This window comes from Cyprinodon variegatus, unplaced genomic scaffold (assembly GCF_000732505.1).
Source record: "Cyprinodon variegatus isolate N-32 unplaced genomic scaffold, C_variegatus-1.0 Scaffold30, whole genome shotgun sequence".
NCBI lineage: Eukaryota > Metazoa > Chordata > Actinopteri > Cyprinodontiformes > Cyprinodontidae > Cyprinodon > Cyprinodon variegatus.
The window spans coordinates 291,553-316,053 of NW_015150483.1; the positions used below are offsets into that span (position 1 = coordinate 291,553).

The window sequence follows — 24,501 nt, forward strand, 5'->3', positions numbered from 1 at the left end:
AAAAAATAAAAATAAAAAAAAACTAACATATCAATCGCAAACGCCTGTGGTTGTATTAGGATTGCTACATTCTTAGGGAAGGTCATGTTTATGGAACATACTGGCCTGCTGCTATCTAAGCATCTTCCTTGACCTTCTTACTTTATTTTCAAGTTTTTGGCCAAACGTGCTGCCTAAATTTTACATAGATTAAAATGAGACACAGTAATGGGCTCCCTTTACTATGTGCCGGCTGAAAACTTATATTCAAAACCATTTTATTGCAATCAAAACAGCTGGTTACTCTGCAAGTTGTTTAGTCAGGTTGGAGACTCTTTTAGGCTTCCGAGCTTCTTTTTTTTTTCATGACGTGGAGTCAATAATGTGTCAGAAACATTCCTCAGTGATTTTAATCAGCACTGACTAGCTGAACTGAATAGCTTTGCAGCTGAGGCAGATGTGTTGGGTTCGCATTTGTGATAAAAATCTCCTGCTTCACCATAACCCATAGGAACCTACTAGAATGAATTGTAGTGATAAGAGAGTCAATTGGAATACAGCTATCTAATCTTGTTCAAAAGACCAGTTTTTAGCAGTTTGGCTTAGCAGTGCTATTACTTACATCATATTTGCAGTAACTGCCACTCAAATCTATACTGTTTTGGCCAAAACGGTATGGACTTGTGCAGCTGATGTAGGGATACATGTTTTTTGTAAATGTAACTCGGATTTTTTTAAATGCGACTTACTGAAAGCAAAATACTTAACATATTTCCCGGAGTGAAGCAACAATGTGATTTATAATGGAAAGAAAATAAATTGTTACTTCTAATCATTTCAATCAACCAGTTAGCTTTCTCAAATATATTGTAATCATAAAAAAATAAAATAAAAATCTGTCAATATTGACAGCTACTGCAAAAAATAAATAAATAAATAAATCCACTGGACTTTATTTCCAAGTTTGAAGGCATTTTGCTTCCCATCCATTAGGTCTGAGGGTTTTGACCCAATATGAGCAGAATGGTGTAAACGGTTCAATGCAGTGAGGAATGCTCAGATGTTTATATTGGAAAAACCAAACGACCTTTCCACAGATGCATGGCTCCACACAGGAGAGAGATCTGTTTGCCTGTTTGCGGTACATCTACACCTTATGGACAGACATTATTTTGAGGACCAGAATGTTCACATTTTTGGACAAAGAAAACAGATGGTTTGAGAGGGGCGTGAAGGAAACCGTTTATGTTTAGAGAGAAAACCCAAACTCAGAGGGGTTGGACTCAGGTTTCACCTTAAAAAACCTACAATGCAGCAATAGAGTTGATTCCTTCCTGCTAACATCTCATCCCCCATCACTATGCAGGGGACTAAAACATCTCACCTGGTCAGCCTGGCCAACAATGACCCTAACAACTCCCTTTTTAGAGGCATAGACCAGTATCAGGTATTGCAGGCTAACAAAGATCTATACAACTCCCCATTCCTAAGGGGCATATCCATTCTTCCGATTCTATTTGCATGTTTTCTAGGACAAAACATTTTGAATTGAAAAACCTTCCTGGATGGGAAGCAGAAAGTCTTCAAAGTCCAGTGGATTTTTTTTTTTTTTTACTTTTTTGGAATGACTATGACCTGGATGACTAAGAATCTTCAGCAGCGTAAGACAAAACAAGGCTTTGCTTTGGTCCACTCTATAAAGTTTGGAACTCAACCCTAATTCTTTTTTAATTTAAAAAGCTTCCTGGATGGGAAACGAAACATCTTCAATCTTGAAAACAAAGTCCAGTGGATTTTTTTTTACTTTTTTGGAATGACTATGACCTGGATAACTGAGAATCTTCACCAGCATATTGACGACTACAAAAAATGTAGAGGTCCCAATTCTAACAGCATCTAGATAAAAAGCATGTAACAATTACACATAAATGCGTATCAGTTTGATTTGTTCAGATTGTTTTTATTTGCACAGCAACGTAAAAATTTCCTCCCCCTCAATTCATTTCTTACCATTGGTAGAAAAATCTGATTTACAAAAGGAGCATTGATGAGTGTTTGGGATAGTGTGCTGGGGTACAGCAGTGCAGAAGAACTGAAACCAGGCAGGATAACACTAGTTAAACCCTTATTTGGGTACCATATGATCAGATGATTAACTGCTACAGGAGTAACTCTGATGAACATCTAATTCTTAAGTGTGGCTTATTGTAAACACAAGACTACAGAATGTGCACTATGGAGGTTATAAAACCATGGAAGGGGCTTTATTCTAAACCAGCCGCATCTGGACGGCTGTTCAGGACAGGCTCTGAAATACAAACTCTTAGTGCTGATGTTGGTTCCCATTAAACCTTGTTTTAATTTAACGTGAAAGAACATATAGCTTAGATGAAAATGCTCAACTCAACCAAATCCTTCCAGACAGACATGAATTAGTGTAAAACATTTACAAAAACCAAGAACACACAAAGCACATGAGGTAAACAAAACATTTTCATGGCACCATCCACACTAAATATATTTTCCTGTCAAAGCTTCACATCAACTATTTATCATTGAACAAATGATAGTTTACACACTTCTGCTTAGCACAACTTGCAGCTTTATAATTACTAATCAGTTTTTTTTTTCCAGCGGATTGTATCTATTATTCCAATTTATATAACAATAATTATGTTATTAGTAGCAGTAGTGGCTCAATGAAACAGGAAACAACAGTAATTGCCCTTATTGACCTATCCCTTTTGTTTTGTAAACAAATAAAAAGTCCATCCCCGCCCAGCCCCTCCCCCTTCCCAAAAGGTGACAGTCTTTCATCTCTGTCTCTATTCAACATCATCCAACAAACTGAGCAGTTCCTGAGTTTTATAACTCATCCTTGAGTTGAGAGTCTGTGCCTTCATCGTCTTCCTCTTCCCCCTCCTCTTCTGGTTCCTCGCCCTCTTCCTCCTCGTCTTCTTCGTCCTCTTCCTCGTCATCCTTCTCATCCTCTTCCTCCTCATCGTCCTTCGCGTCATCTTTCCTGTTCTTATCCTCCTCCTCTCGCTTCTTCCTCTCCTCTTCCTCTTGGCTTTCCTTCATCGTCCTCTCACCATCCTGAAAAAGGAAATGCACAATAAAAAAATAAATAAATAAACATTCAAAACTGATAGAAACGAAACGTTGGCAAGCAGAGAGGAGGCATTATACTAGGAGCATACCTTAGTTTTACCCCAGGTTTCGTTGCCAACTTCTTCAGCCAGTTTAGGATCATTGGTGATAAGGAAGTTGTCAAAGATGGTCCCAGATTTCACCTTTAAAAAAAAACAACAAGTCAGTCAGTGCAAAACGTCTAAACCTTTCAATAAACTATTATATTAATTTCCAAATCATCTATTCTTTTCAGCTTTGAATCCTTTGGTGCTGAATTTAAGGGTTTCTGATTTTGTTTTGTTTTTTTCAAAGCAAAGCTTTATGTGTCTTTTTCTAACAAGTTTTAAAGTATAAATACAAATATATTGATATTATATAAATGTTTATACTGTGGTCAGAATTAAAATAGTGCTAACAGCTGAGACTATAAGGACAGAAGGACAAAGGAATGAATAGACGGATAGATTGATGGGATGACTTGATGGAGCGACAACAAGCTGGATATATGGATGAACAGAAGAATAAAGATGAATGGATTGACAATAACAAAGGTTATTTCCATGGCAACTCCCCAAATGCTGCATGCATGCATGCAAATCTGTGCTTATTACTATGTTGTGGCTTACAGGATGAAATCAGAGCTAATAAGAATTTAATTTTTAAGCATTTTATTCTTTCCATATCAAATAAAAATAAACATGTTGCCTTGAAGTTAGTAAGGAATCGAAATAGATAAAAAAATAAAACCCTATTATAAACCTTTATTTATAAAATTAAAGCTGGTCTTCGTAACTCCCTTATAATCACATCTAAATTTGATGAATTGGGAACAAATTATAGTCAGACTGACTTAAATAGTTTTATTTGTCTTCATCAAGACCCCTGAGCTGCTTTGAGCTCTGATAGCTCAGTGTGAAAAACAGCAGAAACCAGGCTGTTCTTTCCTTCCAGTCTGTTCCTCTTCTTGGTTTGATGCGTGTCACAACCGAAGGTAAACTCAAAGAAAAACTTACTTTTTGGTTGATGAAAGCTTGTTTAATTTGTCAACTGGATCTTCACAATGCAAACAGATCCCAGTCCTATTTTATTTTGCTACCTAAGAAATAAAATATTTTCATGCACCCCTTGCAATGCAATCGGGGTAAGAGGACCCCTGGTTGGGAATCAATTAACTTTTTTCTCTTCCCAGAATTCCCCCTCTCAGTCAAAAGTATTGATGATTGTCCAAACGTGGAACATACAAGAACTGATTATTAATCCTCTGTCCTTCCATATCAATGGGGTTTTTTGCACCATGTTTTTTCTCCCACACTGTTTACATTTGATCACTACTGCACTTTAAGGAATGGAAATGTCATGAGAGATGTACAAAACAAAATTTTGTTTTGTATACACTCTGTGTACAACATGACAAATCCTAATTTAGCTGTTGTAATGTTATAGGGGACTGGATGTAACCCACCTGCCACAGGTCCAGCCCGATCACGCCGATGCTGTCATATTTGTAGATCTCTGGGTCGGCTGTGTATTCTGGATTGTCAATCTCAGGGTGGACCCATTTGCCTTTGTATGCAGGGTTATCAATCTCTCTTGGTTTCCACTCGCCCTGCAAGCAAAGAAAAATTAAAACAAAAACACACAATGTGGATTATGTCAATAAAATAAATAAAAACATGAAACCATTTAGAGAAAATGTCAGAAAGAGACTTTAATTATTAGTTATTAGGTCCGAAACTGATGATTAATTTGTGAATTGGTTAATCTGTTGATTATTTTTTAGATTAATATTCAGATAACAAATGGTACCTTAGAAAAGACAATAATGGATGACAATTTACCCCATAAGGAGTTTCAGCGCTAATAATATAATACATGGGAAGGAACAAAATATTAAAAAGACATAGTGAATAACTGACCTTGTAGTCAGGGTTGGTAATCATGGGGGGCTCCCACTCTCCATCCATCTCATCATCCCAGTCGTCAGGCTTTTTGGCATCAGGATCTGGGATATTCTCAGGCTTGTCCCAATCCTTAAAAAAACGATAAAGACATTAGAACAATTTAATTTTACTAAACTATATCCTGAGTTATAGAGTGGACGGAAATCTCCGACTAACCTCAGGCTTCTTATCATCCGGGTCTGGAATTTTCTCCCTGTCATCCCAGTCCTCTGGCTTTTTGGCATTGGGGTCCTTGATTTTTTTGGGAGGCAGAAAGTCCCAGTCATCCTCCAGGTTGCCAGACTCGACCTTCTTGTTGTCGATCTTCACCTCATACGTGTTGTCTGGGTTGACGATCAGCGTGTACAAATGGGTGTACTCATCATCCTGTAAGCAGAACAGCAGCAGATGTTAAGAACTAGATAGAAAAAGACAAACATTCACCAAATGATCTCCTTTATTACAGTGTAATTATCACAATAATTCACTTTCCCCACAATATGTTTAGAGAAACTACACATTACATACCTTGCACCTGATATCCTTGTTAATCAAATGGTTTTTGCCTTTGTAGTTGAAGATCACATGAACTTTCTTTGTTCCTGGGCCACAAATATCAGGACCTGCAGAAGATACCAGACCAATTAACAAAAATATAAAGTTTTAAGCTATTTAAAATTGGGCAATCAAAATACAGTAAAAAACCCAAACAGATTTTCTCTTTACTAGAAATGTAACCAGTGGAGTCTCACCAAACATGATGTTGTAGACAGAGTCTCCATGCATGTCATCCTGATTGAGCTGAGAGGGAAACAGTTTGATGTAGCCTCCGCCACAGTCGATGTTCTGCTCGTGTTTCACAGTGAACTGGATGACTAGAGACTCGCCTTTGTTACTGAAGTCATCGAAACGGGCTGACAAAGCATAAAAGCGGGCATCCTGGCTCGTCTGCAGACCTGCGGTAAGAAAAGAATCGTCACGTGGAAGATCCCAGCTAAGGAAGACTTTAACAGCCTGATACTTAAAGTCATGTATGGCAAGTAACGGACAGGAAAAAATGATACTGCAATATAAGCAAAAAGGTTGACAGTAGCATAATGATAAACTTTCAGACCTGCTTACAGGACAAACAAAATAAAAAAATAAATGTTTGACTATCTGAAGAACATACAAAAAAAAAAAAAACTGCCACAGCCGTCGCTAAGCACTGGTAGCAACAAAAAGCAGTAAGAAGATGAAAATATGTTTTCTGTCAAACCATTGCGACAGTTTCAAATTCTTTTAATGAAACTAATAATTCAGTGGTTTTGCTGCACACTGCCAAGTGAGCTGTATGAAAGACAAATACCTACTACAGTAGAAGATGGACAAAAATTTGCTGTTTTGTTTAAATTTCCCATTAGAAAAAAACTTTCAAAGCATGAAAAAGTGACGTAACAATAATAAACCAGTATGAATCAATATGTTAACTTTTCTAAGCAACATTTCTTTTGTCTAAATAAAATAAGCTATATAAGCCTTGACATTTCTCTTTGAAAATCGTGTTTAAATGTACTATAACTGAAAAGGTTTCTGTTTTTTCCTAAATTACCAAATGGATTTAATTTGGGGAAGCAGGAGTGTGTGGCTCACCCAGAGCTCCATTCATACAAGAACCACCACTGCTTACTATTCGTGGATGATCAAAACTGCTTTATATATCGCTTATATTTAAAAGACAAGCCCCTTAGTCAAAGTGTGGCTCCTTTCCACCCACCTTTGTTCATCTCTGCATCTCCATAGAACTTCCCTGCAGTCAGGACAAACTTGCCATAGTCTGACTTGTGCTTGGATTCCATCCAGCGACTATTCCAGGCATCTGCACAGGAAAAAAATAAAACAAAAAATACTTAGCTTCAACATTCATCAGGATGATGCACCTGTGCTCCTGCTGATGAGGATAAAAATCAGTGCAGGTGCTCTTTACTGTGAGGAGAAATTGAGCATGGTGGGGGTATGCAGCAGGGGTGGGGGCAGTTTTGATGACAGCTGGGGGTAGCAAACAGATGGACTATAGCTGAAGGAAGAAGTAGGAGCTCCAAGATTATCTTATAAAACTAAATGGCATTTACCCTGATGACCAGATGATGCATGCATATTGTGTTTAAAAAATCTGAAATTACATGCATGCATTATTTCCTGCTAGAGCAGTTTAAAGGTGCACAGGATGAACATTCAATAGAAATTGATAAGAAAAAGGTAAATTCTCACCACCATCCTCGAACTGCTCTCGGAAATAGACCGAGGACTCGGCCAGGATGGAGACGGCAAACACGGCCATCAAAACCACCGACAGCCCGCTCATGGTTAGGAGCTAAATATCTCTCCGTCCGCAATAAATCTTAAAAATATTTAATTTGCCCGCCTGAATGGATATTTCTGCCTTATCTGCAATATATATCTATATTATCGGTCCCGTCTTTCTCATACAATCATATTAGAGCGCAGAGCCGCCGAGGAGAACCAGCCGCTCTCCTCTCTGCTCGGAACAGATGTCTGAATCTGATTGGTCAGCGGCTGAAAACCACACTCGCGGCTTCAAACCAATCGGAGAAGAGAGAATCTGTCTGTAGCCAATAGGAGAAGACCACGCGTTTGCCTGATACACGCCCCAAGAATGATGCTCCTGTATGGATCACATGGCTGAAGGAAAAAAAAAAGACATATGGGTGGAAGACGTGGAACTCCCTACTAGAATAACCAACAAAGAATAAACCGAGATAAATTATCCAGGATGTAAAATCAACAGTTAGATCTAGTCAGTTCACTTTATTTATACAGCGTCTAATCATAATTCAAATCATCTCAGGGCCCCTTACAGAGACAATAATGTCAGACTCAAACGTTTTTTTTGTTTGTTTTTTTGTCAGAGCAGTAAAATCTGTTTGCTTTTATAGATTTATGCAAATATGTCTTGAAACAAAGCCATATCCTGTTACTTGTTTAAATGATTGAATTTGAATATCAGTGTTCTGCATAGATGCATCTCATTCATATTTATTCGGATCAATTCTTTTTAATACTTCAATTCAAGAATACTTTTTAAATCCCAAAATAAAAAATAAATAAAAAACTGATTAAAAAAGTATTCTTGAATTGAATAAAAAACAAATGGAATATAATTCTATTTTGGTATTTAAAAAGTATTCTTGAATTGGATTTAAAAAACAAACAAAAAACAAAAACAAATTTGGACTGTTCTTTACTGCTGATTGTTGCAGTAACTCTTAGGGTGCTTTAGATGCTTTAGATAAGTTGCTTTTCTATGGCTGTTGGATTTAATAATCCCCTGTAGCAATCTGATGCTTAGCGTTCTTTATAGTGTTCTTTATTTTATAAAGAATTTATGTTGGTAAAATCAGCTCCAAAAAAGTTCCCTGAACTAAGTAATTTGCTCTGATGCTGATAGTCCAACTGATGATGATGGAAAAATCCCACATCTTGCTGCAGACACTGGGGCACTGAGGCTATTTATTGTCAACCCAACCCCTTCTTCCCTTCAGTCTGTTGTCTAGGTGAACACTGTGGGTATTTCATTTGTATATATATTTTTAGTTTAGATTTGGAAATTTCAGGATAACACAAAATCTTATGGTAATTCTCAATGGTGATTATCACATTTGCATTCATTCTAAGATATGAAGTCTTAAAAATCTGAGTACTACATACATCCAATCAATTTGTAGCAAGGGTACGTAACCTATACCAGAAAACTGGCTAATGGATTTTTGTTGAGAGCAGAGGTTGGATCCCACCTGAGAATTGAAATGTTAAAAAAAAATAACCAGAAATAATTATGCAGATTGAATTATAATCGTAAAATTGCTGAGTTAGATTCCTTCAGAGAGTTATTTGAACCACAACTGATTTGGAAACAAAAGTAAAAGAGGCTAACTTTATGACTCATTGGTCAGATTTTTTTTTTTTTTTATTAACAAGTTTATTTTTATTTCCACCACTTTGCGTTGATCTATCATATCCCAGTAAAACGATTAAAGCTTGCAATTAGTGCAAACTTTGCAAAATCTAAAAAAAATAAAATAAAAGACCCAATGAGAAGAAATACTTTAAAGGAACATAAACTATATGTAATAATGTGGCTGAAGTAACCACAGGGATAACTTTAAGTAATTCTGTTGATATTTGATAGATACTCTCTTTATTGTAAATGGATTGAGTGTGTATGTGGAAAAAAATGAGTTAGATTGAAATTTGATAGAAGAAAGAAATCCATTCAGACAGTAAACCAGACTAGCATCCAAATCTGAAGCAATATAATAAATATTTTACTGTTTCATTTATCATTGGCTCGAGATGTGAGCTGATTTGAACTTCAATCAACAAAATCTTTAGATTTTCCCAGAAGAATGGATCAGAGTGGAAATATGTTAAAAAAAATAGTAGGAATTATGACATTAAAAACACATCACAGTTTGTTTTTAAAAGAAAAAAGTTCACCAATACATTTACCGTCATATAGATTCTTCACAACGTGCAAACATGGCCTCACAAATGTCCAGTAACATTTTCCAGTAACATTTACACAACCGTTTTTTCAATGTCAGCCATGTTACTTTGTGAATAGCTGTTCATTCATCAGCATGATCTCACTCTGTGCAGACATTGAATGTAATAATTGTGTGTGAAAGTAGGAAAAGAAACTCTAAAGAACTGAAAGGTGGGATCCGGCATGCATGTCTACTAATGCATTAGATGGTGGTGCATTCATCTTAGACTAGAACAGTAAAATACAACATGATCTCATGTCTGCTTTAAAGTGTGCTTTAAAACAGATCCACAAACAGCACATGGCACAGTAAAAAAGTTTAACTATGGCACAAATAATATCAATAAATAAAAGGTGTCAAGGGGACAATATTTGCTATGCAAATGTAACACATGGATTTATAAAACATTTAAAAAAAATAGCACAACTTGTAACTGTGCAGAAAAGAATCTTAAATAAAGAGCTTAATGACAGGTAGCATTTTACATCACAGATCTTCAACTGGACACTGTGAGAGCTCAGTCCAAGCCTCCATGTTTTTGATATCGCTGACATGCCCTGCAGGGGGGCTCACGCTCCTCTCATCCAAAACCTCCGCTGGTGTTTGGCCATCTCCGGGGGGACCTGGTCAGACACGGTGTGTACGCGTCTGAATGGGGAGGGGGTTAGTGCGCAGAAATGAGCAAAGGAGAACACTCGATGGCTCTGTCTGCAGATGGACTGGAAAAACCAATGAGGACCTCCCCACCGGGCCGATGAGTCTTTCTCCCCTTCTACGGGAGAAAGAAGTTGATCCTCTGAGGGATGGACTTGCATCCTTGGGCTGAGAAGAGTCTCTCCTCTTTGGGCACATACAGCATTGCCTTGGCGACCTCATCTAGTGTTGCTTCATCTGCCTCCAGACCCCGTGCTGCGTAAGCATCCTGCGCACAGAGCTTAACATGGCGGTACTCCAGAGGCAGAAAAGGCACAAAGAAGTCAATCAGATGGTTGGACATTAGCTCACTCTGAGCAAAGCCCCCTGGAGGAGAGAGAGAGAATAAAATTGACTGACTAAAGCAGATTAAAGATTTGACTTTAGCTTTAAAAAACCTACAGAACAGCAGGGTTTACCAGGTGCAAACTAGCATCTGACAGCTTCAGCTTCATACCTTGTGTTTCCATAGTTTCAGCTCGAAGTCGATGCTCCAGGTCCTCCATACCAATGTCCTCCCGGTTCTGACCCGAGTGCCAGAAGTCCAGCGCCACATCATTAATTGTTGCACCGCCTATATTGCTGTAGTGAAGCAATTACATGTCACATAACAGCACAATCTGTGCAATGTTTAGCAGAGTGAAAACAAAACTCAGAAGCTGCACAAAGCTGACCAAAATAAATACATGGATGCCAAACTAAATTGAATATTTATAGTTTTTGAATAGTTTCTTATATTATTAAGTTGGATTATTCATTTCGCCTATCCAGAGGTGTTACTCCATGATTATTTTGGAAACGGGAGGACATGTTTTCAGATAATAAACAAAAAAAGGAAGCAAACACAGAAGGCAGGAATATCTTCTAGATTTGTCAGATTTGGAGGATTTTCAACACAAAGTAGTGAAAACAAACCAATCCTTCAAAAATGCAACATAAGTTCCTTAGATTGATGCTCCAACCTGAGGAAGATGAAGATGGCCCTACGGTAGCTGACCCCATCTACGTTGTCATAATGATCCATGAAGGGCTTGATGGCGTCGATGAGGCCTGGGTGGAGCTTTTCAGCCTCATCGAAGATGAACAGAGTCTGTGGGCAGCGCAGCACCAGGTCTCGGATGGCCTCCCTCAGCTGACCCTGAAACCAGTGAAGGGCAGCAGATCTAAAATCTCACGCCCATCATTCGAAGTTTATTTACAGGGCAAACAGGACAGATGTTGAAAAAACTAACAGAAAAATGTATTATATAGAAAATATGCAAAGGAATTAAATTATAAACATAAATAATATGATATGTGATACTTAAAACATCTAAACATTTTTTGCTAAGCCAGAAAAAAACAAGGAACCGAAAGAAATTATTATTTTTTTTTTTTTACTAACTCATGGAATAATATTTTATCCTTGTCTATTGTTGTGTCCTCCAAAATAAAAAAAAGAGCAGAAGCTCATCAGTAAAGAATCTCTTTTTTTACAGATCCAAAAAAAGCTTTTCTGTGTACTTTACGTGTCTGTAACTCCGCTATGTAAACGCCAGTTTTACAAGAGTGATTGTGTAAAAAAAAAAACGATGAGCCCATCTGGGCCATTGTGGCCTAGTTGGGCTTGTTCCAAGTTCCAAAAATCCATGTATACCTGTGGTGTTGGAGCATCAATATTTGATCAGAAGCATCAGCCCAGATGGTGGCCGTTATCGGCAGAGAGCTGGGTTACAAAATGCAGACTAAACATCTGATTAAGCAAGGCAACCGACCCACGAACACGTTTAACATGTTCCCGGAACACGGCGTCCAGCTCCGTGGGTTCCTGCATGTCTTACCTTGTATGTTTCCAAGAGCCTGGCGTGCGGGAAGTGGAACGGAGCGATAAACAGACGGACGCACTCGCTCTTCACCCCATCCCGGTAGAGGTTGTCAGCGATGATACGGGCCACATAGTTCTTGCCCGTTCCTGTCCAGCCGTGGAAGGAGAGCGTCAGGGGCTTGTTGGACTCTGGGTTGTTGATAAAACCCTGGATTGCTTTAAGAACCACGGACTGGACCAGGTGCTGCCCATGAAGCTTCGTCTGGAGGTCCTTGGCCAAACCTGAGTGGGAGGATTACACATACAGCATTCTGTTTGCAGACATTTCATCAGTAAAACATCTAATTTTTCACACAAAGAAACTCTTATCAAAGAACTTTAAAATCTACTTCCTTTAATATTTCTAAGCATGTTATTACCTGCAGATTTTGGAAATGTAAAATGCAGTGCAGATAAATCTTTGGTAACTTTTAATCTACCGCTTTAAATAACCATAACCTGATCAAGCTTCCTGAACAAATATAAGATTATGACAGGAACATTAGTCATCTTGATAACCCTTTTAAACCATTGAAACACTGATAAGAAACCAATAAATCCACAATAAACCAACTATAAAATTAGATCACAGGAAACAGTCAATACGTCCAGCCAAATTTCGTAAAGCTGGAATGACATGCGGTGACTAGAAAAATAGTTTCTATGACAGTAAATAGTGTAATGGAAAAATGGAGCCATCTCTTCCTGCTTCCACATGATTTTTCTCGAGGTAAAGTGGCAGCTGGGTGGTTAATATATCTAACGCACCTCATTACCAAGAGATCAGTAAGTGTGACTGTCTCTGTAAAAACAGACATTTGGGCAAACGTAATGGTAAATTTTATGAAAGTAAAAAAAAAAAAAAAATGTAGGAGGAAGCTGTTTCTCTCTGAAAGGAAAGCATGTTTTAGGTCCATCTTAAATAAATCAGCTGAATATTATGTCTATCATCCTAGATTCACTCCATACAATACATCATAGCTCTGAATTATCTGTGTTAATTGAGGTATTAGATTAGTCTGATGAAGGGAAAATTAATCAAGCGATTGGTGCATCTTTAGCAAATACATCTGACATGCCCGCTTCTGCAGGGCCATACGTTTGGACCAGGATCTGATCACTATTATTCTGAAGCACAACATGTGGTAATCTGCTTTTCAATTAAACATTGCTGGATCTAGAAATGGGACAATGATCCCCTAAAAGCAGAAGGTACTCCAAATAGATCCTAAATCAAATACCTTTAACAAAATAAAAGCCTATAACCTCCAGGGGAGCTCTGCAAAAATGCAAGAGGACAATTAATTCTGCCAAAGGTTGGAGATGCTGTTATAACAGCTGTATTGACAGTCATGGAAACTCTTCAATCCACTTTATTTATATAGCACATTTAACTAAAAATATTTCCAATGTGCTTCACATAAAAAAGCAGTAAGAGTTTAAAAGTGACACAGAGGACCCCACAGTTATGCAGTGTAAAAGCAAAGCTCTTATATTCCAGATGTTTCTGCCTTTAGTGATGAGGCAGACAGTTGAAAGCAGACAGGAGTGATGAGCTACCTGTGATGTTGTTGGTTATCCTGCAGTCCCCAGACTCACAGCACTGGCCCAGGCTGCAGTACCACTGATGCAGCAGGCTGGTGTAGTCCTGAGGAAAGCTCGGCCACAGGTCCCCAACAGGAACTGAACGCAGAAACAGAAACCAGCCGCTTTATAACACTGTAGCGATCACAGCATCGATTCACATGTTCAAGGCTCACCTTGCTGTGTGGAGTCATCCTGCTGCGGCTGACACTCCCCCTCCCAGATGTTACAGTAGAAGTAGTTGAAATAGTAAGTAGAGACGTTGCTAATGCTATCGAGGCTGAGGAAGTCGGCCTCTGCGGACAGGGCGCAGATCAAAGGGAGCAACCAGCGCCAAATCATCGGGGATCCGGACGGAGAGCCGCGAGGGCCAAGAAGACATGGGTCAGAGGAACCTGGGCCCCATTTATTTAAACCCGACAGTGACGGGCAGCTGCGGGAGTCCTGTCTCCACCCACACCACCGTACCGGCTAGGAATGATGTCCGGGAAGCACCGCGTTACGTCAGTTCCGCCTGACTCCACCCACAAGAAAAAAAAGGCTTTTCTCAAATAAAATCCTTTGTTCATTTGATTTTCTAAATAAACAGATTATACATGTCAGCTTTGATGTTTCACTCATTTGGGGAAACTGGCAGGATCAACTGTTTAAAAGATAAATGTTCTGTTTGAATGGGAAAGGATCGTCCTTCCCAGTTGTCGGAGTGACAGTTCGCTGGGTTTTACGGCAGGGGGAGCCAGTGAGTTTTGGGTGTAGAAGAATAAAGAGAACCGGAAGCTGGGTTACCGTTGAACATTCTAGCCCGTCTGTCCTGTTTGTTGCTTACAAGCTTCATATTTATGAACCCAGAACGCTCGGTTACAATCCAAATGTTACGTTGGAAAATGTAATAAGCAATGTTCCATCATTGTGCAATCCTTCAATTTGGTAGTGACTTATAGCTCATTTATTATCTAGTCTGAACCTGCCCACATCAATTTTATTTAATCTTTTAGTTGCTTTAACTGTTAAATATTTAAATTTCAGTCACAAAACTCAGAACTTCCAGTATAATAGCAGACTCTCAGTGAGTAGGTACTTCCCAACTTGTAATCACTTTCATGAAAATTTCAACCAGGGATATTCTAGAAAGGTTTGGAAAAGGTTTCAAAAAGGGAATCCTGGAAGTGCATTTAGTTTTACACTGTAGACAATTTAGCATTCAAGAGTAAATCTTTGAAGGAATTGAAATGAAGCTTTTTAATTACTTTGAGCCTAGGGCAGCACCTACCAGGTAAAAATCACAGGTATGTGATTTTTTTCCAAGTCATGTGAAGTGCATCACAGAATGAGGAAATTTTAAGATTTTGTACGTTTGAAATGAAGATGCAGTAGAATTTTTAAATTTCTTCAGACAGCATGTTGCAGATTTTCTAGAATATTGGTCTCTTTGAAAATGTTTAATTCAACATGCCCACCAGTCTATACCTCCATTTATAGCAGTTATCAGGAAGTGCTTCTCACTTAAATGTGTATGTAAACATATCATGAAATGGGAACTTTGAAAAATTGATAAAAATTCAGCTAGTTGATTGACAGTATAAACCTTTAAAACATGCCTTTAGCAAAGAGCAACCCCCTCAGTAATGCCCAATTTTAACAAAAAAAAAAAAGTAATTTCTTTGTCAATGCTTTATCCATGTGAAAGGTTTTAGTTGAACCTGGTTTGAATCTGGAAAAAAAAAAAAAAAACTTTTACCATTTGACAGAGATGGCAAAAGTACTCTCTCCGTACTTGAGTAAAAGTACAGATACTTGTGTAAAAAAATACTCTGGTAAAAGTGGAAGTACTTTACTCAAGTAAAAGTAACAAAGTACAGGCTTGTAAATTTACTTAAAGTATAAAAGTAAAAGTAGAAACTACTTTTTTCATGCAGTTACCTACATTTTAAATTGATGTCTGCCAATAGGACTAGATCTCCTTGAATCTCCAGAGATTGTGCTGGGAGACAAACCTTCTGGCAATGGCACATATTGATGTGCCATCCTGGAGGAGTTGGACTGCCTGTGCAACCTCTGTAGGGTCCAGGTAGCGCCTCATGCCAACAGTAGTGACAGTGGCCCTAGCCAAAAGCAAAACTGGTGAAAAAGTCAGAAAAGATGAGGGGGGGAATGTCAGTGGCCTCCACCTGTAAAACCATTCCTGTTTTGATTGTTTCCCCTCTAGTGCATCTGCTGCGAATTTCACTAACACTAAAGCAGCTGGAATTGATTACCCCCACTGCTACTTACATGACCAATATCCCAAAAGTTTAATAAACTTGACACTATACTCAGATTAAAAAAAATGTTCCTTTAATTTTTTTTTTAGTAGTATAGATTTATTGTAAATTGTTATGCCAGTCCATCACTGCTTGAAACTCCACCAACTCGGTCCATCCAGGTCACCATACTCCATGGTCTCCCACTTTCATCTCTGCACCTGCAAGAAACAGCTGCCGTTTAGAATCAAGACCATCAAAGATTAGAACAAATAAGCTCTTGACTGACCAAAACCTCAGAAATAATGGAACGGTTGGGTTATAATCAACACTCAATCATATGGCAAAATCTATTCATCACTGGCTGAAGGTCAGTTCATTCAAACCAAGTATTTCTATAAACTATTAAAAACTTACCTTCACATGAGATGATTTCCTGTAAAGACAAGAACAAGCCTTATTACAAGTCACCCTCCTACTTTAAAGTCTCCATTTTCCTGGGTTTCTCTCAGTAACATTTTGTCCACATTATAGTTCAGGTCAGACATTTGTTTGGACATCAATGAAACCCATATTTAAATTCTGCCACATTAGATTATTTTCTTACCAAAACTGGAGTTCTTAATTTCAAGTTGCAGTTCAGAATTGGTCAACCTGAAAATACAAAGGCATTAGTCAAATACACAATCCAGAAAGAGGGCCCCTCCCCCAAACCTGACCATGTCAGCTAGAGCTAATATAACACATCATGGTTAATCAGTCTTCAATACTTCATCACAGGTCAGAGCAGTCAGCCAATCCCACTCAGGTAGGAAGAGCCCGACAGTTTAAGAAATCACTCACCATGTTTCCAAATGTCTTCAGTTCTTCAGGAAGAGCCACACGCCAGAGGCTCTGTGAACAAAAAGCTAATTTAAAATGATGCAACAATTAAATCATTCAATTAGTACTAAACCCAGATCAGAGAATTACTTATGTCCTCAACTGGATCAGAGACCTGATTCAAACTCATCACATCTGAACTTCATTTAGCTTCAAACGATAAATTTAATTACCTGCAGAGCTACAGGGAGTCACAGGGAGATGTCCATTTCTACAAGGAGGCAGAGATACAACTTGTCAACATTGACTTTTAAACAACCAAAACATACAGATATCTGGTCGATACATCAGCTAGGAGCGAAAGACAAGAATGTAATCTTCATGGAATAATCTGCTGAACTATGCAGTCATCATTGTATCGAACCTTACAGAGATTTACTGTGGCTTTAAAGCTTACCTTCATCCACTGGCTCCAGACTCTGGTTCCTGAAGGACAGACAGTTAATTAACCAAAGGCTACTGTCAAATATACAGGCTAAGGTTGGTAAAGCTGATGCATCAGATAGGAGCGAAAGACAGGTTTCTTCTTCATAGTAATCTGTTGAACTATGAAATCATCACTGGATCAGCTATAATGATACCATAGACTAGTTCCTGTGTAAACATACCTATAGCTGATCCAAGACCTGGATCAGAAGGCAGGAGAGGCAAAGAACCTGCAGAGGAAAGGCTGATTATTAAGAGTTCAAGTTTAGATGATTTACTCTCCTAATTTACGGCTGTGTCAGAAGAAAGTCCTCTTTCACTCTTTTTCAGAGAGATTCCCATTGTTTTATAAACAAAATTCATCACATACAGTCAAAGAAAATATCAGGTATCAGTTAAGTGACTCATTACCTGCATGTCATCCAGATTGGTGGTGGTACCTGAAAGATGAATAGAGCAATATTTAAATAAAAGAATCTGAATAAAATGTAGTACACCCCGCCCTCCCATGTGCCTCAGAATGTGATTATTGGTGGTTGCTATATCGTCATCCATCTAGTCGAGAGTAGCAAATAATTGTCATCATTGTGGCACAAAGTTAACAGCATTAGGAGGCAAGATTGTTTCCCATGTGTGCTTCATTTGATGTAATGACACCAGCGTTTCTGGCACAATTTCACCAACTCCATGTACACAGAACAGGAGCTGGTGAGGCAAAGGCTCAGGCAATACCTTCAATTTAGGGCTGCAACTAAACCATTAATCTCGATTTTTGCAATTAGTAAGGGGACAGCAATAGCTTTTTAAAGATTTTTGCAAAATTAAACCAGGTGAAACTAAAAACCTTCTGAGGTCTGGATAGAGTATATTGAGACGAAAAATATTTTAGAATAAATGCAAGACATTTACTCTTAATACAATTTTGGTAGAATTGTTCATGCTGGTGTGCTGTCAGGCATGTTTAATTCTCTATGCTCCAGGTAATGATAAACCATTAATACATTTCAATAGCTTAAGTTAATCACTTCACTTCTACTCAAATCACAATCAGTTTCCCTTACTTAAATCAGATCATACAATGCATCTGCATGTTTTCAATTTGCATTAAGCATTTTTTATTTTCTTTTTTTACACAGCAAAATCTGATAAGACCACTCATTTATTTGCTTTAGTAAAATGGGAAATGCATAACATAGTGTTTGTAATAAATGACACCTTTTTAAATAATGCACAATTACTTATAAGGTTATGATCATTAATGATCTCAAGATACCTTCCTATAAATGGCTTGAATCAGTATTTGTACACCAGTTGACTACTAAAGATTTAATTACAGCCTTAAAAATGTACCAACAGATAGTGCTCACTTCATGCATCCAGACTGTACTGAAATCAGCTATATATTCCTAAAGTTAAATATTTTTCAGGGTTTAACTTGTGGAAATGAAACTTTTAAAAACTACAGGAAACACCTTGGGGAAAATCTGCCTCCAGCTGCTTAAACTGGATTTAGACTCACCTCCTTCAGGAAACTGGGTTACCCGAAAACCTGTGAAGGCATCACCGTTAGTGCGGTTAAGGAAATCAACTAATCTTAAGAATTAAATACAAAAGCCTCATTGTTAAAATTTCTCAGAAATCTCTTCTGTCCACTACTCTTACAAAATAATCATTGACCATCACATCATAATGTAATTCAGTGATAAAGGAAATACACGCACCAACACATTTGGCGGAGATTCACATAAGGTAGGCGATCCATGGTTTCCTTAAAAGAAGGAGAAAACTATTAGAACATACTTTAAAGTTAAGTGAAAACTTGATTGGGCTATTCTTAATGCGGCCTGCTCCTAGCAGGAGCTCTGCAGCTAGCATAGCCAGCCTCGCCTGTGGTCACAGAAACTTTCCCATGGAGTCAGAGTGTCGTATCTCATCACATTTACTCAGATGTCCCTAACAACACAAAGTTACATCATTCATCCATGGGAAGCACAGCGTTTCTGGCCTGAATGAAGGTGCAGCAGGGCTGCTTTAACCAGCTACATGCTAACACGTGGCTGAGGCCTAGAGGGGAGAATCCCTCTCAAAGCAACATTTTAATTCATATTAATTAAAAATTAATGTAAACTGCACCAACAGATGCAGAAAATTAAAAGACAAAAATAAAAAGGGAAAATAACAGCCCCATACATCTACGGCAACTCTAAGACAAGAACCTTACCTTGGAGTCAGGAGGAATGGGAGCGGGCAATCGGCGCAAGGGGATTTTATAGAAAACCTCGCAAAGGATCATGGGAAACAAAGTACGATTTATGTTGGCAAAAAAAAAAGTTAAAGTCGCATTACCACCATCTACTGGTACGGAGTGTGGCTCAAAATGTTTGAATTTTTAAGAATAATTATATTCTGTTATTTTATTCTTCTCAAAAAAAAAAAAAAAAAAAACCTAATTAAACGTGAAATTAGTTAATTAGTTATAAAAAAAAACAACTAATTAAACTGTTCCTTTCCTTTTTTTTTAAATGTTTCTCCATGCTCTCTAAATGCATCCAGTATTAATCTTTTTTCTATCATATCTTCTACATACCTTTGCTCTACTGTCTGATATCCTTAATATCAAAAGCTGCCATTATGTTTCTGTATTGAACTGTTAAGTTCTATTATGTCTCAGTCTTAATCTTCTCTCATCTCTCCTACCCTCTTTTTAATCATACAATAACATTATTTTCACATCATTCTGTCTGCCACCTTTCTGTAAATTTTAGTTTAATCATACTTATTGCTTCCGATTAGCAAGTTCTTATTGTAAGGTTTCCTTGTCCTGTTGTAAGAAGACATTTAATACTTTCGGCTGCTTAAATTAAGACTGTCATGGCAGCCTTTCATTATTAATTATTGGAATGTACAATTATTTAATATTAGTAGAAATGATTTAGGCTTGGATGCAATGTGGACACAGAGATCTGTGGGCCTACAAATACTCCCTGCTCCGTTTGCTGGGATCTCAGGCGTGGTGTTATGAAAAAGCTCCATATATTTTCATTTATATAAAAAAATGTATTCAAAAAAAATTTGGCCTTACCTTAAAAAGTAAGAGTTAGCAGTAACAAGTAAGTCTTTCACATTATTGTAGCACCCTAATTGGATTTTTTTTTCAGACTTTGACTAGGTAACAAAAAAGATTTTATCAGTACGGAATTACTGGAAAACCTTGGATTGTTGTCAGCTGCATAACCCAAATGCACTTTACTTTGAGGTCAAATCATGATCATTCTCTTTCTGGACTTTCTGTTGTAGAGCAGAAATCACTGTTCGACCTGAAGAACCCCTGGACCATCAAACGACCACCACCTTGCTGGACTGTAGCTGTTTCTTTTGCATTTGCACTAGTTTTAAGCCAGGCCTAAAGAGGCACACCCTCCATAGAGCTGTAGATTTGTCTCATTAATCCACAACATATTTTCACAAAGATCTTGGGAATAACCAAGAGGCATTCCCACAAATGAAATGACAAGATTTTATTTTTGGTCATCAGTGATTTCAGTCTTCTGAAGAAAGGAAGCATTTTTTTTTGCCTAATCTTAAGAAACTGGTCTTAATCTATGGCTGCAGCATGTTCTGACTTCTTTAGTGACCCTCTGGATAAGCCAGGGATGTGCCCTTTCAGCGCCCTAGAAGGCCAGACTCCCCTGTTTGACTTTTAAAGCCCCATCTACGGCTTTGTAAAGATTAAAAGACTAATGAATCAAAGGTTTTGTTTCCTATATGTTGCTGTTTTTATTCTGATCAGGGCAAGTGCTGCTTATTCTTCTGCATTTAATACGTTAACAGACAGCAGCTGTGGTCTCACAGGTCTGACAGCAAATACATGCAAATTCCTCATGTCAATTAACAGGAAGGACTGCTGTTTTTATAATAAACCAGCTTGTTTTTGATAGATTATTTATCTAGAAATAATCTATCCAAATAATAATGTTCTCTAAATCTTTTTTTTCTTAAATCATTATCTTAAACAAAAGGAAAACATGTTCAATGAGCAGATTGGACACTTTAAAGTTAGATAAAAACACTTTTACACCAATGTGCTGAACCATTTATAAAGTAAGAATGCCAACATTGTGCATATCTATTGTATTTTTTTTTTAACTTAATGAATCAGAATACATAAAGCTGTTTTTCTTCTTGTAACTATATTTAATATTTCCTTTTTTTTGTTGTTTTCTAGAGGACAAATGACATGAAATAAAAGGGAAAAATAGAAAATATGGGATTACTTTTTAAGACTAAGAATGATGCCAAAAGAATATTTTTGAAACACTTTAAGTTAGACGAGTAGATTCTGAAACCAATAAGAGTAACGCATTTCAATGGGCTGTGATGGAGCAGAGACACACCCAAGGAACCAAAGCTCCCAGTTCTTTGTTACAAAAAGCAGCAAAAAGTTTTTTAAGAGCTACAAAACCATCTTTCCCAAATCTCCTACTATTCTACATAAATGAAACTGCCTATACATCGAAAATGTAGAGTTCAGGTTTTAAAATCCCAATGGTAAGGATTAAAATGGGAGTCAGTCTTAGTTTGGATACTTTTAAGACTGCAGCTCGTCTAACCCAGGCTTTCTGGCAGATGGGCCAGAACCACCTCATTCATTCTTTTGTTTTTAGTGGAATAAAAGCAGAAATTGAAATAAAAATACTTTCTGTATTTATTTGTAATCTACTGCTCTATAACAGTTTAAAGCCGTATGCTGTGGTCTGTTTAGGGTAGGCAGAGATAAAGGGAACACATGAGAGGTCTGTTCCTTCAGTAAACTGTTTACACCACAGGTCAAATAAAGAAGGAAGAGTGACGATTTTAATTGATACCCTTGGTAAATTTAAAATGGCATTTTAAATTGTAAAACAACTTTCTTCTGGAAGACTGGAAATTTTATAGGTCTGTTAAAATCTGATAATACAATGTGCCAATAGATAAAAAACAAACTGTAGTTTGACTTGCATTTTATGGAAAGCTTTCATAATCACTGCATCTTTATGTCTAGTTTCTTAACTATTCTGAATAGTCTGTGTTGTTCCAACTCATCCTTATTAAAATGTGGTAGAAGGTCAAAAGTGATACAGTGGAAAGTTTGATGGTTTGAGAGGGGAAAAAGCATTAAACATCCAACACCATCCTGAAAGATGCAATTAATAACGTCCCCAGGCAGACACTGCCATAGACTGTATGCACGGCAGAGGGACAATAATGCTATTTTTAACAAGCTGTACAAGAGAAAAGGGTGCAGTTACCTCACAATACATCCAGTTGGGAAACAAAACTGCTGTATTCAATTTGAGTGAGGGTTTCGATTCGATTTTTAGTTTTTGAGCACATCTTTTTCAACAAACCATAATTGAAGCTTCAAATAATAGTTTTAAAATATGTGATCAGCTCAGTTAGTTCTCAGAAATAAATGTCCCATTTCTTATTTCAGTCATGAAAAGCGGTTGGCGGAGGCTAAAAACTGGGGCTACTGGATGTTTCAGCATGACATTAACCCAAAACATCACTGAATCTGAGCAGCATTTCAAAACATTCTCACTGATTCAGAAAATTATGGTTCTTTTTAAAAAATGGCAGAAAAAAAATTCTCATCTCTTGTAAAGCTCTTTTTAGCTATATAAAAAAAACAACTTTATATTTCCTTAATCTAAAACTTTTTTCACTACGAAGTGAATGGTTTAAAAACCTTTATGCTGGTTATGCAAAACAAGACCTATAATACAAAAATTAAAAGATCAAATTTCACAGGAAATAACTCTCAGAGATTTAATATAATTCTTCAATTATCAGGAGAGTCAGATACAATCAATGGTTATGATGAAAAGGAAATAAAAAAAAATGAAACACATTTGTTTTGATTGCTCTCTATCAGGCAATACTGAAATGAAAGGCAAGGCCTCTACTCAACGAGTTTTACAACAACAAAAGAAAAGCATGGAGGAAAGAAGAAAAACAGAGGTAAACCTTCAGTTTAAGACCAGGTGGGCAATTTTAAAGGCCTTTTCATTTGTGTTGATAATTAACTCTTCAAACTAAGATAACATGGATTGTTTGCATCACTGTTCAGCAATTTAGATCCAAACAAAAGCTTATAAATCACTCATGTTCAAAAGGCTTGTTGACCAGCATGTGGTTCTGAATAAAAAAGCAGAATGTGTAAAAGAAAAAGACAGGAACCAGTTGAGTCCGTCTACACTGCTCGGTCATCACCGGCAAGCGTGAAGAAGAGAGGTTGATCTGCAGCAAACAATGGGAGACTAAATCTTCATCATGGAGAAAACATCATGTAAACAATTGTTTTGTTCAGAAATGCTTTCAGGGAACCATTTGCCATCCATCTCAAAGTTGGTTTATATATATTATTCTCCTTTTTGGCATAACTGGCTTTGAAACTTAGCATTGCATATAGTCCTTAAATATATTTTCCACCTCTCCTAATCTGTGTAAGTTTCATGGCTCATGTTTTGCTTCTGGATAGCATTAAAGATACAAAAACAAAAATGGCCGCTCAGAAGTGGAAAACAAAACGATGAAAATCAAAATGGAATGATTCCTAAAGAGGTGAAGCCATCATGTTCATAACCCCAATAGTGTATAATATTGCCAGAAAGAACAGAACAAAATATTGGAAATAAAAAAAGAATATATATATATATATTTATATATATTTAATTATATGTATATCTATATATAAAGATCAGTTAGAACTAGTTGCAGGCAAGCAGAGAAGTTCTCTCCCGCCGCTTTAAGATTCATGGGCTCCACTGTTATAAGGCTGTCAGACTCTGGGAGGGTGCAGCAGCTTTCTTTCCTCAGTCAGATTCCCTGAGATGTAGAGCGCCAGTTATTTTACTTGAATTGTACATCAACGACCACAAGCCTCCAGCTCCCCCTTTTATAAAGAAACAAAACCAGGTATACTGGAACACAAGTGCTTCTCTGGATCATGGAGTGTGGATCTAGAAGTGATGGCCGGCTCTCGCATCTCCTCTCTGCGGTGCCGTATGGTGGGGGGAGGAGGAGGATGAGGGGTTGGTATCGGTGGTCAGCGCAGGGGAAATTTGCCCAAGTAAGGAGAAGAGCTCATGTTTACATCTTTGATGCTTTCATTCATTTCCTTTTTTTTAATACAGTCAGATGCAAAGCAGTGTACAGGTTCAATCAATCATCCCAAGGCTTGAATAAGAAGTGTG

At 37.6% G+C, this 24,501-nt stretch overlaps 2 protein-coding genes and 1 long non-coding RNA gene across 3 annotated transcripts; all 3 read right to left on the minus strand.

Moving 5' to 3' along the window:
* Window positions 1-2,610: 2,610 nt before the first annotated feature.
* LOC107101296 (calreticulin-like) lies at window positions 2,611-7,584 on the minus strand. Its single transcript, XM_015400160.1, has 9 exons — window positions 7,302-7,584; window positions 6,808-6,909; window positions 5,804-6,007; window positions 5,580-5,674; window positions 5,229-5,438; window positions 5,028-5,141; window positions 4,574-4,717; window positions 3,180-3,272; window positions 2,611-3,075 (listed from the first exon to the last, which is right to left on the minus strand). The coding sequence occupies exons 1-9, from the start codon at window positions 7,393-7,395 to the stop codon at window positions 2,845-2,847; spliced, it is 1,287 nt and encodes a 428-aa protein (XP_015255646.1). The 5' UTR covers window positions 7,396-7,584; the 3' UTR covers window positions 2,611-2,844.
* A 1,464-nt stretch (window positions 7,585-9,048) lies between these two features.
* On the minus strand, window positions 9,049-14,563 carry tor3a (torsin family 3, member A). The gene is made up of 6 exons (XM_015400173.1): window positions 13,895-14,563; window positions 13,695-13,817; window positions 12,112-12,377; window positions 11,254-11,429; window positions 10,749-10,873; window positions 9,049-10,618 (listed from the first exon to the last, which is right to left on the minus strand). Exons 1-6 carry the CDS (start codon window positions 14,058-14,060, stop codon window positions 10,371-10,373), a joined length of 1,104 nt encoding a protein of 367 aa, XP_015255659.1. The 5' UTR covers window positions 14,061-14,563; the 3' UTR covers window positions 9,049-10,370.
* Window positions 14,564-16,041: 1,478 nt separating this feature from the next.
* LOC107101313 lies at window positions 16,042-19,026 on the minus strand. Its single transcript, XR_001482075.1, has 8 exons — window positions 17,678-19,026; window positions 17,449-17,496; window positions 17,238-17,266; window positions 17,014-17,051; window positions 16,802-16,852; window positions 16,566-16,612; window positions 16,376-16,394; window positions 16,042-16,179 (listed from the first exon to the last, which is right to left on the minus strand). It is a non-coding gene; the product is annotated as an uncharacterized LOC107101313 (long non-coding RNA).
* Between the last annotated feature and the right edge of the window lie 5,475 nt (window positions 19,027-24,501).